This window comes from Triturus cristatus, chromosome 6 (assembly GCF_964204655.1).
Source record: "Triturus cristatus chromosome 6, aTriCri1.1, whole genome shotgun sequence".
In the NCBI taxonomy this organism is placed as follows: Eukaryota; Metazoa; Chordata; class Amphibia; order Caudata; family Salamandridae; genus Triturus; species Triturus cristatus.
The window spans coordinates 1,477,202,686-1,477,219,060 of record NC_140589.1 but is presented as its reverse complement, the minus strand read 5'-3'; the positions used below and the strand labels follow the sequence as shown (position 1 = coordinate 1,477,219,060).

The 16,375-nt window shown below is 46.1% G+C and overlaps 1 protein-coding gene across 1 annotated transcript in view; it reads right to left on the bottom strand.

Annotated features, from left to right (window-relative positions):
* Positions 1-16,375, bottom strand: part of CCT4 (chaperonin containing TCP1 subunit 4) — a 114,250-nt gene that overhangs the window by 84,686 nt on the left and 13,189 nt on the right. The window contains exons 2-5 of the mRNA XM_085612579.1: positions 7,793-7,845; positions 7,541-7,630; positions 5,709-5,817; positions 2,231-2,373 (exon numbers count right to left, since the gene is read on the bottom strand). Coding sequence (XP_085468705.1) covers positions 2,231-2,373; positions 5,709-5,817; positions 7,541-7,630; positions 7,793-7,845 — 395 coding nt within the window. The remainder of the gene's footprint in view (positions 1-2,230; positions 2,374-5,708; positions 5,818-7,540; positions 7,631-7,792; positions 7,846-16,375) is intronic.

Here is a 16,375-nt window from a genome sequence, read left to right as displayed (position 1 = left end):
GAAGAACTGCGGGATAGGTCTTGGGTAAGGCCCGAAGGCGATCCCTCGACCGGAGCCATAGACTGGCGCACTGGGATGTCCTCAGTCTGTACGGGTAGGCCTTGCTCGTCATCGGAGCTACTCTCTTCGGCCCCCAAGGCCTCATTGTAGTCTCCTACCTCGGTGTCGTCTTCGTCTCTGCGAAAGAGGCTTTCTTCGACGTCTTCCGAGCCGGAGTCGTGTTCGGAAACGGGGCTGGAGGGTAGGTTCTCCACGTCTTCGACATCTTCGGTCTCAGCGCTGAAGATGTCAGCCGGTGCCGCTTGCTGCGCTTCGAGTCTCGCTGCTAGTCGATTCCGGAGAGTCTTCTTGGATCGGAATTGGGCACAGGCCATACATGTAGATTCGTCGTGATCCGGTGAAAGGCATTTGTTGCACACCGGATGGACGTCGATGTGGGGATATTTCGCATTACATACCGGACACCGCTTGAATGGTGTCCTCGATTCCATCGTCGATGACGGGTCGATGGTCGGGTAGGAAGCGAAAAAGTTGGTTCTGGAAGTTAGTAAACTAACAAGATACTATCGATACCGATCGGGAACAGTACCGACGCGAACTAAAGGCCTTTTGGCCTAGAAAAAGTTTTTCCTAACTTGAGTCAAGATAAGCACATCCGAACCCAATGGCGGAAAAAAACAATCTGAGGATGGAGAGGATGCCCATGCGCACTGTAGTCCAGGGGAGGAGTCACCTATCCCAGGATACTTCAAAGACTCTTCCAGGACAACAACGTGCAATCATCCGGACCCAACACTAGGCGGCGATCTATGCACAGATATGAATTCAGCAGCCCACATGCCTCGAACATATGAATCCTATTCGCTTATAGCACAAAGCAAGCCTGCTTGCCTTACCCTCTGTGGTTCTGTTCCCCAACCCCGACTAACAACACCTCACAGCAAGCAATATTAAAGAATTGAGATAGCATTACTAACTTAAACTTCACTTCAACAAATGGCGATTAAGTCATGCAGATTTACGGTTGTCCTGAGCTGGGTATGCCACTCACTCTCTCTATGGCACAGGTATATTCACTCCTTTCAGTAGGCTTGGGGAAACTAAAGGGCGCTTCCATGAAGTGATAAATACGAAGGGGTAAGCGGAAGAGGAACTCAACAACTGAGTAGTTGACTATGGACCCAAATTAACAGTCCAAAGTCTGGGGGTGAGCCAAATACTTTAATCAGTTTGATTAGTGCACTCCAATCTGGAACCTGCAAGCACTGGCTTGTCCGAATCATTACTGGGAAATAGGTTTCTGTGCTGCAGAGCGGGCAAAGAACCTTTTCATAAGTATTCATCAAACGAAGAGCACTCTAATCAATTGCATGCTTTATATCCTTCTGCCTAGATGATCCGGAGCTGAAAGGTCTGTGGGGAATTGAAACCCTATAGAAACTTTAAGAGTGGTTGAAAAAAAGGAGACATCCACTCTCAAACGTTGATAATCAACTGTCTGTTAAAATAATCTGTAAGAAGCATGCCTAACATGAATGCTTCTCATATTAAAACTCTAAACAGTTACCCACCCACAGACAACTCTTTGTAGTTGCTCAAGTGGCTAATCCTCCTGCTCACGTCTTTGATGAGAAGTTAAATCTAGCAAATGCTTTGCTACTTCTTCCACGTCATTAATAGCAGATCCAGGGAAACTTGCTACAATTCAAAGAAATCACCCAATGTGAGTTGATGAAAACCATAGCTAAGCTCAAATCATCTAAATCGTTTCACTAATACAATTCCTGATGACACTACAGAAGACTATCTTTCAGCTGTTACTTTACTGGACTAATTCTGTGGCCACAGAACTACATTTGTTTATTTTGGAACATTTTATTAAAATGTAAAGGTGTGGGTTTAAGAGAGCATACCTCAAGAGCCAAGTATCTTCTCTGCATGTAAACTGAATACTCATCAGAACATTAGGAACTCAGACGAGTTAAGGTCCCAACTTGTGAGTAAAGAAAGTGTGTATAAAGAAAGTGTGTATAATGAAAGGGATAAAAACTGGATTGGATTCACACAAAATGGTGCATACATATGCAAGCTCACCATCTTACTTTTTTTTTTTTTCTTTACAGCAATTCTTATTTGCAGTACCCGTGTTATAGAGATCTTACATTTCCGAAATAGAAGAACTACAAAGGTTGGAAATCGTACACATTTAAATAATGAAGAAATACACTACCTTTGAGTTCAAAGAAGTAGTTGCACTGTTTAGCAACGTTTCTCTGTCACTCAACAGAACTGGTTGAGACATGTTGGTCAAGACTTCAATCCCTTTGTCAACAGCCTTCTGGAACGATTCGGAGATAATAGTAGGATGGATTCCTTAAAAAAATATATAAAGGAAATGCATGTGAATGACACAAATTGCCCAATTACTGTGGTATTATAAAATATGCTTCCAATAACACTTTTTCAAAGTTTTTCAAGGCGTTCTAGTAAGCCAAGTAGAAAGTCAGTTCTTGAGGCCCGAGGCAGTCACTTGTTACTCTGCAGTATGCCGTATGGGTACTGTCCTTTGCCACGTCTCAAAGTGTCACAATATTGGTACATTGAAAATTAGAAAGCCAACGAGTATCACTTTAGGCACTTGACTGTCAGGGTTGTGAGGAGGAGAAGCCAGAGTTTACTCCAAGCGGTGGAGGGACTTAGAGACTGGTTTGAAGTCGCAAACAGAAAATAACTTATTAGTAAGTAAGCAAAAAGTTAATTCTAAATTATAATAAACTAGAAGGTCCTCACACCTTCTTGGCACAAGTTATAAAACAACAAAATCGTACTTCCTTGACATAAGATTCTAGAATTTTGCCAACATTAAAGTTAATGGCCGATTTTAGCCTAGGGAAAATACTTTAGGTAACTCTGGCCTTTCTGGAAGTAGTCAGGTCTTTTAGAAACGTATGGAGGTTGACTGGCAGGATACAGATTCACCAACCTCCCTTTAATCAAATATCATGGTGCCGAAGGATGCCCACGAGTGAAAGGCGTACCCCTTTTTACAGCCTAAGCCCTTGATTCAAAGAGATCTCTAAAAACAAAAAATATCCGCTCTCAAAAACCCACCATCGAAACAAAAGCCCAACCCACAATCTGGGGGCCCTTTGTGACTATGTGCCTGGGCACAAGTGTACTGTCGAGGGACACAATTCTTGAGTTCTGGGATTATGGTCTGGTTTGTTGTTGCATTTGCTAGTGATTGGATACTACGAAAATAGCATCCCAATGGTGCCTCTCCTACAGGGCCCGAATCTCGCCCACAGCAAGCCAAGATGGTACCAGTAGCCACTGGCCTGCTGTAAAGAAGAGAGGGTTGAGGGCAGTATGTCCAGAAATATAAATGGTTCACACAGTTCAGGAAAAACCTCCCCCCAGCCAGAAGAACCGTATTCCAAGCAAGAAGTGCAAAGCCCCACTGTGACTGAGACAAGGTGGGTATAAGTACTGTACGGACAGATGGCATAAGAGAATGCAGGCTCACCTTCCTCAAAGACAATGGAGCACGCCCTCAACCCATTTGATGATCTTTCTTCTTTCATGGCAGCTGGGCCTAGATGACCATGTGGCTCCAGAGCAGATTCATGTTCTCAACCTCACAGTTTGTTCTGACAGCTGGGCTTCGCGAAAAGGTCACTGCTCTAGACAAGCAAAATCCAGAAAACTTTGCAGGCAGGTAGAACTTCCTTCTTTCACTGGTCACAAGGCAAAGTGACCTTGCAGGTTTTCCCAGACGTAGGTCACGTCTGGATTTAAAATAGCAGCCTACCAGAGTTGCCACTCCGGTCACTTTTTCTTGAATGAAGTGTAAGCCTTGTGTCTGGCTGAGTCGAGATGAACTAAGTACCAGCTCATGAGTCAATCATATACTCCTCACAACCAAAATGGAGGATCTACCATATTGGAAAGTCTAGGGGCTCCCAATCCTGAATGAGCACCTTCCTGCAGTAGGTTGCCACATTCTGAGAAACTCTGCCCAGTGTCAGCAATGAGATCAGATAGTGCTAGCTCATGTGCACAGTCTATGCACCTCCACTTGAAGGCACCTGATGAGGAGACAGCCAAATCTCAGGAAATGGGGGCATGGGTAAGTTTCACTCAAGCAGGAGTAAATTAACTCCGAGGTCAAATGGAATAGGCTGAAGAGCTCCTCAACCACCAGACACCGATAGAGTAGAAAAGGACCAAGAGTATGTACATACTAGATAGACGTAACAGATAGACACCACGCCCCCTCACAAACAGCATTTTTGGGCAGCACACAGGGTCAAACTGAACAAAGCACTTTCTAGTCCACTGACAACTCGCAGTCCCAAATATGCAACAAGCCCACCTCGTACACGTTCTAGACATGATTAAAGCAAGGGACCCCTCTTCAAAGGAAATGAGAGAACCTACTATCAGAAAGAGTGAAGTGAGTGGGCAGTCCCGAATCAAAATTGCAAGTAAAACCAGAATCACATTGCCACCATCAACTAAAATCTGAGAGGAGATTGTTGCATTACTCCTGGAAAGTACAATTGCTTTAGCAATTTACCAAAATTTCTCCTTTAGCGCATCTCGAAAGACTTTAGGTCAGTGAACATCCTGCTGAAGCCAAATATGGATAAGCAAACTATGTACCATATAATGGACACGTCATTCAAAACGTTAATATTTAAAGATGTGATTATCCCTTACTAAATCTGAAAAACGTGTGGTCTGAACTGAAAAGCCAGAGTTTCAGAAAGAAATAATGCTGTTGGATTGCCTGCAACTGATAGATGCGCTGCTAAATCCAACCGGTGTCTGGGTAAAGGAAAAAATGTAAGGCGCAGAAGAACTCATAGTATGAAAAAGAATGCATGCGGCAATACCTAAGCTGAGAAGTTAGTTGTGATCATATCTGCGGTTTACGAGGAAAGATGCATTTGCTAGCTACAAGTTTGTGGGAAGACACTAAGAAAGCCTGTTTCAGCTTCAAGGAAAGCTAACCTCCGAGGAAGGCCGTAAATGCAAAATAAACTGGGTCTGGCAATACTCCTAAAATTCTGAATGCTGTTAGCTGTAAGGGTTGTTAATATTCAAGATAAGTTTGACTTTTTTTCCCTTGTTCAAGATCTGGTGCAGCTACACAATGCTTCTGCAGCTCTGGCAGAAGCCAGTCATGACTAAGTTCATGACCATATTTAGTTAAAAGTCACCAGGAAAAATTGGTTAGCATTAAAGCAGAGAAGCCTCTGGCCCTGACGGAATTCAAAGCTTAGTTATCGAAAAGTTTGCTCCTCAGTCATATGTGGACAAGTCCAATATTGCTATCTGATAGATAAGAGACACATCCATCCCCTTGTATGTGGTGCTTTTCTCAGCGTTGCACGTGGCTCAACAGGAAGCATTCCCCATAATGAAGAACAGAAGATACTTACCAATCACTATTTTCAAACAATGTATGCAACTTCTGACCACAGTCCACATAAAAAGTACTTGTGCCAAACCATAACTGGTGACTTTATTAACTTATGCAAAGCAACTGGAATATAAAGTTAGATCCTCTTTTTGCAACAATCTATTTTGGACATGCATTACACATATGACATTTTCCGTTACTTACATAATTTCAATTAAAAATGTTTGCAGTGTTGCCAAAATAAAAATATTTTTTAATGAGCACAAGTTTTAAATCTTACCTTTTTGAAGAAGCCTTGAGCAGGAATCCAAGAGGGCACCTGCAATAATAACAACAGATGTTGTGCCGTCACCAGCTTCGATGTCTTGAGCTTTGGACAATTCTACCAACTTGAAAAAACGAAAGGAAAGCAGGGTTTATTTTCGTTAAAAGGCATAGATCAACTGGTACAAAAACAGGCAGGAGGAAAATCGAATTCTACATTAGGTCATAGGTTTGCCTCCGACAGCGAACTGTTTTTGTTTGGTATGAGAGAGAAACCATGCTGAAAGTGACCTCGCAACTTTGATAACTTGGTATATACTCTTCATGAGTCGTAAAGCAGTGGCTCGAAGCGCACTCCCGTTCCCTCTTCAATTAAGAGAGATCTATAGAATGCATGCTACCTCTAAAAAATGCACCATCCTCACATGGATGTCTCCTCACTTTACTGTTAAAAACCAATTGCATTATGAACATTTGCATTATCTCAGTTAGTGCTTTGTCTTAGCTGCTTGATCTACTGCATTGTATCCACATCCCACCACAGTCAGAACAGTGGTGCTGCTGACACCACTTGCAATAGTTTCTAGTTAATTGTCCAGTTCCGCTCCTTCTCAAAACATCCCGTTTATCCTCACTATTTAACCAGCCACTTAACCCCATTAATTCACCTATAGAGGATCCCAACACCTATTTCACTTACATGTTCACAGTCCCTCACCCAATCTTAATAAACTAACATTTACCTCTGTTTCCTCAAATTGTTGGTCTGGCCTCATGACCTACATTTTTTTCCATTTTCAACCCTGCGCATCTTTAGAGCTTCATCCGATTCAATAAGTAACCCCTTATCCAGTTTTGCCTGTAGCTCCTCCAATAACGCCAGCTGATCATTTTCTTCTGGATATGTTGCTCTAATCAGCCTCCTCTATCAAATTCATATGAGTGTCTGATCAACAATTACTTTATTTATGATGAGCATCTTCTACCACACACAGCTGACTGCACACCCTTTAACTTATACAACATCTGCTGAACTTCCATAACTAATGATGAAGTCCTTAACGCTGCTCGCTGGTTCTTTCCAGGGCTCCCTTCTCCCATTCTTACAACACATGTTCACCATGCATAAAAGGAGCAAGTGTGTTTTCATAGTAGCCTTACACATTGCCAGAAAGCGCATCGTGAGAAATAACCAAATAATCTCAAAACACAAGAGTTCTCAGACATTCTACACTGTTAGTTACCCTGTTTTTATTGTATCCTTAATTTCACCCATTTTCACTCCTTAAGTTGCTAGTTTTGTATTGTCCCACAACAGAAGATGCCACTTTATCATGCTGCAGAGGTGCACACAACTTTGCTGCCTACTTATGCGATTAAATCTACTTACGATCCACTTTGTTAGCTAGGCCATTTCCTAAGCTTTTCCCTACACACTGGAGTATTTTTCCATTCGGAATTCTACTGTCAGCTTGCTACTCAATTCTCTCCTTCTGTCAAAAAACTGTCCTATTTCTTTATTTCAATATCTGTCTAAAATCCTAGAATGCTTGGTCAACCTTCATCACTCAACCTTCAACTTCCAGTGAAGTCTAGGTTCTGTCCGTGGCACTCCACAAAGACTGATAAATACAGTTTCTCCGAATATGTACCACACTCGTTATACCATCGGTCCTTTTTCCAGTTTGTGGAGGTTCCACTATGTTTGATGCCCACTTTACTTAAACTCTATGCTATGGGTATCTTGGCTACTATTTCAAAGCAGACTATTCAATTTCTTTCATTCCCCTCCATCCATTTGTTTTACCATTTGAATGGATTTGGTGAAAACTCTGAAGGACTACTTACCATTTTGGCTGCTGGGTGCATGACCTGCATCTGCTTCAGAATAGTAGCTCCATCATTAGTGATAGTCACATCTCCTTTCCCATCTTGAATCTTACGAAAGAAAATTCAGACAAATGCTTTAGGGGGGGAAACAATTTGATACACAACGCTAATTCAAGCATCACAGATGTTGATCCAAACTTTTTCTGAACAGGGTCGTCATCATTTGGCAATTATAGTGGAAAAGGGGGAATATGTCAAAGATCCTCTTACCATTTTATCCATGCCTTTTGGTCCAAGACTAGTTCTTATAGCATCAGCGACGGCTGAAAAAGAGGCAAAGTTATTTTAAAGATCAGGTAAAGCAAATGTAGGCAATTGTAAAATTGTCCAATTTCGCAAGTGTCAGGAAATATGAGAAAAGGTGCAGGATGCAATGCCCTCCTTTCTCAAACAAAGATATCCATTATTCAATATATTTATGCAACTAGTACATACTCCTACTTGCCACCACATCGCTGTCAACCTACAAGTGCATACACTATCCCCCAAACCCAGACAAGTCTTAGGGAGACTTGCCAGACGGGCACCATCTCCAGAATTAGGCAAGTAAGGCACATCTTACTGTTAGCTCTGAAATGCCAAGCGAAATTACCCAACCTACATAAACAATGACCATCACCCTCAGTGGTGTGTTCAAGATGGAATTTACCACCTACAGTGTAAATATTCACATGCAACAGACAGCAAAGCATCAGCTATAAGTAATGAACAACAACCTGTTCTAGCAAAATTGGGTTCCATGTAAAAAATACCGCTTTTCTTGCTTTTGCTGAAGACCATACGTATTTTACGATCCATTATGGAGTATGTTTTCCTATAACTTATTATATTTGTTTACCTAAAATTTGTCAAACTAAGCAACTAAAGAAAAATCGTTTGATTTCTCATACAAATTCCAAGGCAAAATATATATATTTTTTTTATTTTTTCATGTCCACACTAACTAAATATCTGCCCACCTGACGACGTCCCTGGTGCTCGTGGAGTGTACCATTGTTGCACGGGTCCCCAAACCCGCCTGCATTGGACAATTTCCTATAGCATTAGGCATATCCCAAACTGCCCAGAAATGTGGTACGGACTAATAGACCCGTTTAGCGCAGTAGCCCTCAAGCAGCACTATTTCTCTGAAGGTCTGCCCCGCCGGCCGCCAACCAGCTCACAAGTGGAGCCAATAGGTCTTTAGGCATAGATCTGCTTTGCATTAGTTCCCAGTAGCACGTTAGTTGATCTTTGCCGTATATGGCGGCTGTAAGCCACTCTGAAACTGTAGGAGGGTGTGGTTTTTTCCAGTGCATAGCCACCTGACGTTTTGCTAGTAACAGCAGCATAGCCGTAAGTTTACGAGAGCCCTTCGGGACCTGCAGTACGAAACCCAGCAATGCTATCAGTGGTGAGGCCCGAAGGTGAAATCCGGTGATTTGTCCGATGTGTAAGAAAATTGACGCCCAGTATTGTGCTATTACCCCACAATGCCATGCCATATGCATAAATGTGGCTGCAGGTGCACCGCATCGCCAGCAGTTCGTATCTGGGTGTAGGCCCATACGGTATAGTTGTGGTGGTGTGCGATAGACTTTATGAAATTAAAATGCACAAGCCGCAATCTGTAATTCGGCGACAGATGCTCCAGCTGGGAGCAGCAGGACTGCCATTGTCGATCTGTAATAGATATGCCTGCCTCTGTTTCCCAATCTGCTTTGGTTGTAGTGAGAATAATGGGAGAGTGCTTTTGTGTTAAACTATATATTCGCGTTATCAGTTTGCGAGGAGATGGTTTTGAAAATACATTTTCTAGCGCTGGCAATGTAGGGGGTTCCCTTGGGAAGTCCGTATACCTAGCCTTGCATGCAGCTCTGAGTAGATAATACAATAGCACGTCTAATGCTGTGGGTGTCTGAGTCCCACACATCTGCTGAAGTGATATGAATGTTGCCTCTGGGTAAAGGTGCCCCTTTCAACAAATCATGTGCTGTTGCCCTCTTAGTGGTGGCCTTGTCCATAAGTGGTGCCAATAGTGGATTTCCCCCCCAGGGGCATAGATGGTGCGTACAATTCCCCCTGGCCGGCCCTCTTCGCAACACCTTTCCATGTCCAGCAGGTTGCCCCCACCGTGTCTATTTCTAGATGAGGCCGCCTGTATGGCTTGTTCAACGGTATAGGAGCAACTCGATCTATTTCTATTGCCACATGGGGTTGAAATGGGGTCGGGTGATGCCAGAAGTGCAGATACTGCGCCTGCGCACTATAGGCATAGAGCTCAAAATCTGGAGCATCCAAGCCTCCCTGCGCCAGTGTCTAAATTCCATGATACCCTAGGTTGTTTGCCCGCCCAAACCAATTAAAGGATGAGAGAGCAAAGCCGTTTAAAAAAGTGAGAGTTCAGTGGCATCGGGATGTTTACAAACAAATATAATTTGGGTAGGATCACCATTTTTGTAATCGCAATGTGCCCTGTCAAGGAAAACAGTAGTAGTTTCCACCTATGAATTTTGCTTTCTATCCAATCAATCACGCAGACATAGTTAGCCGACCAAACTTCTTGTAGAGACCTACTTACTCTGATACCCAAATACCTTGTTGGATCCTCGGCCCAGTGTATCAGGAATTCCGTGTCAAATGGAGTGGTGTCAGTTAGTGGGAACAACACGGATTTAGTCCAATTAATCTGAATACCTGTCAGTCCCCCATATCGAACCAATTCCCTCATGACCACATCAAAATTAACATTTGGATTAACCAAATAGATAGCCATATCGTCGGCGTATATGGATATCAGGAAGCCCCTAGAGGTAAATCCTATACTTCTATGCGTGTGGTGTTGACGAAGTCTGGCCTTCAATGGTTCCGTGGCTATAGCAAATAATAGGGGCGAAAGAGGGCAGCCCTGTCGTGTCCCTCTTGTGATTTCAAAAGATTGCGATATCTGCCCGTTCACCCTAACTCTCGCCATCGGTCTTGTGTATATTATTTGCATCTGCTTGATAAACAAGGGGCTGACACCCATTTTGGGCAATAAAGTGAAGAGGAATTTCCATTCTAGGGAAGCAAAAGCTTTAGTCGCATCAAGCAACGCGGCAACTGCCTGAACATGGGGGGCCAGATAGTGCAGGAGTCCAAAGAGAGTTCTTAGATTGTGAGCGGTCGAGCACCCGGGTATGAACCCGGATTGATCCGGTAATGCAATCTGCGGGAGCATCGGTTGCAGTCTATTCGCTATCAATTTGGCATATATCTTAGCATCTAAGTTAATTAGCGAAAGGGGGCGGTAGGACTCCAGCCGAGTAGGATCTTTATCAGGTTTTCAGTATGGTAATTATAATTGCCTAACATAAGGAAGGAGGAAGCGTGCCTGTTTCCATGGCCTCTAGATATACCTGTAAGAGCCGGGGGGCAATAATATCAACATATTCCTTATAAAAAGCGGCGGTCAGACCGTCCGCACCTGGGGCTTTGTCCGCCGGCATGCCATGGATTACTTGCCGTATATCCTCTGCAGATATTGGCAGTTCCATGTATTCTCGGGCCCTATCGTTGAACCATGCTAGTGCAACAGTGTTTAGGTATTCTGAAATATCCGTCTGAGATGGGTTAGTTTGGGATGTGTATAGGTGTTGGTAAAAACTGGTCATCGTTTGCAATATATCCAACGGTGATCTGACCACCACCCCTTCGTCTGTGTGAAGTTCAGTAAGTTAGTCGGTGCCCCTAGGGGATCTGAGTAAACCCGCCAGTGTTTTCCCTGCACGTTCGTCCCCCCCCCCCCCCCCCCCATAGCGCCTTGCCTGAGTATATTTGTGCAGAAATTTCGTTTCCCTTTCCGCCTCCTGCTGAAATTCAGTCAATTTGGACCTGAACTGGGCCGCGACACCCGGAGCAGGATTTGTTAATAGCAAACTTTCAAGTTCCTTAAGTTCACGCTCCACCCTGTGAAGGGTATTGCGAATATCTTTGAGTACCCCTGTTCTGAGCGCAATGCAGTTCCCCCTCGTAACCACTTTGAATGCTTCCCAAAGTACCCCTGGAGAGTCCACCGTGCCCTCATTCAGTGTGAAATAATCCACCAATTTTTCACGCAGCTCCTCACGAAAAACCTAATCCAACAGTGCACCTGAAGGGAATCTCCAGGTAAATGGTTGTTTATACGGCTCAGGTATTTGCAACTTTATATAAGTGGGTGCGTGATCAGAGAATGTACGTGGGTGATGCCCAGCGTCTAGAACCCAAAATGTAGGTCCTTGGATACTGGCCAGTAATCCAGTCTGGAACAAGCGTTCCGATGGTGCGTCACACATTTACCCACCCTAGCCGTTGGATGGAATGTTCTCCAGGTGTCCACCAGTTAAAGGTCCGTTATAATGTCGGACAACATCCCCGCAGCTTTTGGGTGATGGTCACAAGACGCCCCCTGTGTATCTGCCGTGACTGAGAGTACAACATTGAAATCACCCCCCCACATCACCGCCACTTTGCCCATGGTCTGTATTTTCTGCCAGAGAAGATGAAAAAATTCAGGACAGTCTGTATTTGGGCCATACGTGTTAATCAGCACTACTGGGGTGTTGTATAAGGTGCCCTGCAATATAATAAACCGCCCATCCGTGTCCGCTATAGTGTGATGTGTTTTCCAATGTAGTCCCCTACGTACAAGGATCGTGACACTCCTGGAGTAGATAGAGTACCCAGCTTCCACCACCTCGCCCCATCTGTCATTTCTAAGTAGACCCACAGCTGCAGAAGTTAAATGGGTTTCTTGGAGCAGACAAATGTCAACCCCATGTCTTGACAGGTAAGAGTGGATAAATCTAGGGGGGGCGCTAGAGAGCCCGGAGCAAGATGGCTGCGCTTTAGTGCTGCTTCGCTGGTCGAGTTAAACATCCGCCTAATATCCGTAATCCCTGGCGCCATCCATGGCTGTACCTGATCGTTGGTTGCTTCTGAAGTATTGAGGAGTGCACTGCTGTGCTTCATTTGACGATTGGCCGCATCTCCAAGCTCCAGCCCCGCTGCCCCTTGCCAGGCCTCGCTGGACATAAGATGGCGGCAAGAGGAAGTGTAAGCTCTTGATCTCCCTGCCCTGAGGTTCTTGCTCCGCTGCTGGGGTCCTGCCGGTGCTGCTGCGTTCAACTCTGGATGTCTGCTCTCCGGTGCATGGTGAGCGGCTCTGTGGTGCGCTCGGCGGAGTGTGAGGCACGCTGGGTGGCCGCAATTTCCTGATCCTGGGGCTGCAGGAGCTTACTCGCTGCACGGCTTTCGCCTGCGGTGGCGGCTCCGGTGTCCTATCGTGCCCTGGTGCTTGTGGAAGGCGATCTGGCGATTGACCTGCCCTGACGCGACGGAGGAGCTGCAGGGCTGCGGAGCATCAGGGTGCCGATCGGCGGTGTGGACTGCTGCAGGGCGTCCCGGTTGGTGGGCCCGCTATCAATCCGTGGCATCCACCGCTGTTGTGCCTGAGAACGCGGCCTGACATCCCACGGCATGAGGCTTGTTGGCGTACGGCGGCAGATACAGCGCCAGTATTCAGCGGTTGCCCTGCTAAATCGTCTCGGCTGGTGAGTGGGCTTTGGCACTGGCTGCAGATTCGGCGCACATATAGGCGCCGGTTACCGGCCTCCGGCAGCACAGCGCTCCCTGGGGAAAATACCCATAGCGGCCACTAACTACCTTACTTCATTGCTCTTGGAACTTTTGGGACTGTCAGGGAGGCAATCTGTGTCGTATACTCCCGGTCCACCTGCTCCGCACGTCAGCTCGAGGGCGCTAGTTGTGGGAGTATTTCTAAGACAACATCACTCTGAGGCAGGTGTCAAGCCTTCCAGAGCTGTTGCTGTAACTATCTCTGTCCAGATATAGCTGGTCTTGCCAGCTTGCGCTGCGAACTGCTCTGTCTCTGTCCCAGTGTCAGCCATCTTAACATACCCTGTGGTGCTGCGACCTATCGCTTCTGTGACCTATCTGCCGCTGCTGTGGGCAGTTTGGGCACGAGGCTAGCTCCTGTATTTTCGTAGCTGGTTTAGCTGCTGGTGCGCAGCAAGCGCACAGCGTCTGGTCACGGCTGCCTACACTGCTACTTCTCTGCTTTGGAGCAGGCCTACCCGCTGTGGTCTGGCCTCTAGTGGCACTTGAGATCACCGATTTGAACACTAAAAACATCTCAGCATGGGCCGGACGGATAGGCAGCAGAGTAAACTAACTTATGAGGCTAAGAAGTCCGCCAAGCCTCCAACACCCAATGCCTCGGACACAGATCCTGACCCTGAGACTGGCGCGACTACCAAGTTGGAGCATATGATGCTTAGCATGCAGCAAAGCCTGCATACTATTGACGTCAAAATTGACCACCTTAACCTGTGTATGGACACTATGGCCATCGAGACTAGACAAGCATGGCTCGCAGATTGCGGAGGCGGAGCAGCGCATCTCCACCACGGAAGATCGTGTAGAGGCAGTTGGTGCATCTTGTGCTGCCATGGAAAAAATATTGGAGGTCTTCAGGGCCAAGAACGAGGACATAGAAGCCCGCGCCCGCAGAAACAACCTCCGTATAACCGGAATTTCGGAAACCACCAACACTGGGCCAATGGAGACATTTGTTGAAACATTGCTCACCACGCTGCTGGGGGCGAAACACTTCTCGAAGGTGTTAATAGTTGAGAGAGCTCAGTTTGTTGGCTGCACAACCAATCCCAGGGGCCCCGCCTCGCCCTATAATTGCCATACTATTGAACTATAGGGGTATAGACACTGCGCTCTGTCTGGCGAGAGAGAAAGGGAAACTCGAATATCAAGGGATGAAGGTGGAGCTATTCCCCGACTTCACTGTTGCAGTGCAACAGGCTCGCCGAGAATATCAAGCAGTCAAGAGGTTGCGGGCACTTCAGATTCAGTATGCTATGCTCTTTCCTGCCCGTCTACGGATACAACATAATGGGAAGACGCGAATTTTCACGACACCGAAGGAGGCCTTGCAATATATCCGACGACTTGAGCGGCAGGAGACGCAGTGAGAGAGAGGTGGTAACTCGGACTCCGAAGGTTGAGCATGTGAGACATTGCTGATAATCTTTCTGACTGTAATGTTGGACAGGTGTCCCTGGTCTATTCTATATAATGTGGTATGATGGTTTCTGGTTCGTGAGGAACTCCTGCCATGTAATACGCATTTCTATGCCTGTTCAGTTTGGGAAACTTTGTTCGTAAGGTCATATGCGATGCTTTAGTTATCAACTGGGTGGAGTACTTTACGCCAGGTATTGATTTCAAAGCTGTATAACTCTGTTGATTGGTCATAAGTCGTGGTCTGGTTTGCCTAACTATACTTTGCTCGACCCACCCTGCTTACGCGGGGGGCCGTGGGCTACTAGCGACCCACAGTATGGGAATTCCCCAAAAAGTTGTGGTTTCTGGGTGGGGCCCTTTGGGTGCCTTTAGTGGGGTATTGCGCTCTCACGCTGTTCGGCTGTTTGGCACGTTGAGAACATCTCTGCCTTTTTCTTGTGGAGTTAAATGGGGAGGGGGCGAGGGGGGGGGGGGGGGGAAGGGGTGGTTGGGGAACACTGTTGTACTATAATGGCAATGAGCGTGACGATCCAGCAAGGACAGATCTGTATGTCTCATACCTACTGTAATGTGTTGTGATCTTTAGGGGTAGCTTTTACAGAAATGGCTGAATGCAAACACTTTGGCATTTCTTGGGTGAGCTGGAATGTACGGAGACTTAACAATGCTAGGAAAGTGCACCAGGTGCGATCATACCTTGACAGGCACCATATTCACATTGCCCTGTTGCAGGAGACACACCTTACAAAGCAGGCAGCCTTGCATGTTGCTACTAGGTGAGCGGGTGTGAGAATGGCCGCTCCATATTCCTCTTATGCACGGGGGGGGGGGGTCATGATTATTGTACGGAAGGGGGTTCCGTTTGTGCCCACACATGTAGATGAGGATGAAGGCGGGCGATACATCATAGTGCATGGTATGCCATATAATACTCAGTTGACAATTGTCAATCTATATGGTCCTAATGTGGACGATCCCGCATTCTGTGATGCAATATGGTGCAAACTCTGTAAATTATCCCACTCATCTGTGGCAGTGACTTCAATGTGGTCTTGGATCCTGTAATGGATCGGGTGCCAACGGCGGACCCCCCCCCCCCCCCCCTCCGACGGGCTGCTGGAGCCGTACGTGAAGGGATGTGGTCGTTGAGCATCACTGACATCTGGCGATTGCGGCACCCACATGCCAAGGAAGGTACATGCCACTCATATGCCCGACAGTCCTGGTCCCGCATAGATTATTGGCTGGGCACAGGATGTCTGTACATGGACTACGCAGAAAAGACATCTACCTCGCACACTCTCAGATCATTCCCCGGTAGCTCTGGACATGGTTCTGCCATCTTGCATCCCTCCCCCCTTTCAATGGCGATTACAATAGTCTTCGTTGCTAGATCAGGTCTTTAAAGAGGGTGTGCGCGAGGCCATATCGGATTATTTCTTACTAAATACTGGGTCAGACCAAACTATGGGAATGCTATGGGAAGCCTTTAAAGTAACTATTCGGGGGACATGTATAAGCCTTTAAGCTGCGGTCTTGAAGTCACTACGTCGCTCCATAACAGCGCTGGAGCACGAGTTGGGCGACTTGGAGCGTAAATAAATAGTACGGGAGCAGATCCCAGTACACTGGCACTCATAAAATAAAAAAATTGTAGACTATAATGAAATGGCTGATCAAGAGATCAAGCACCTGTCACGCCGGTACAAAGCAAGGTATTACGGTGAGGGCGGC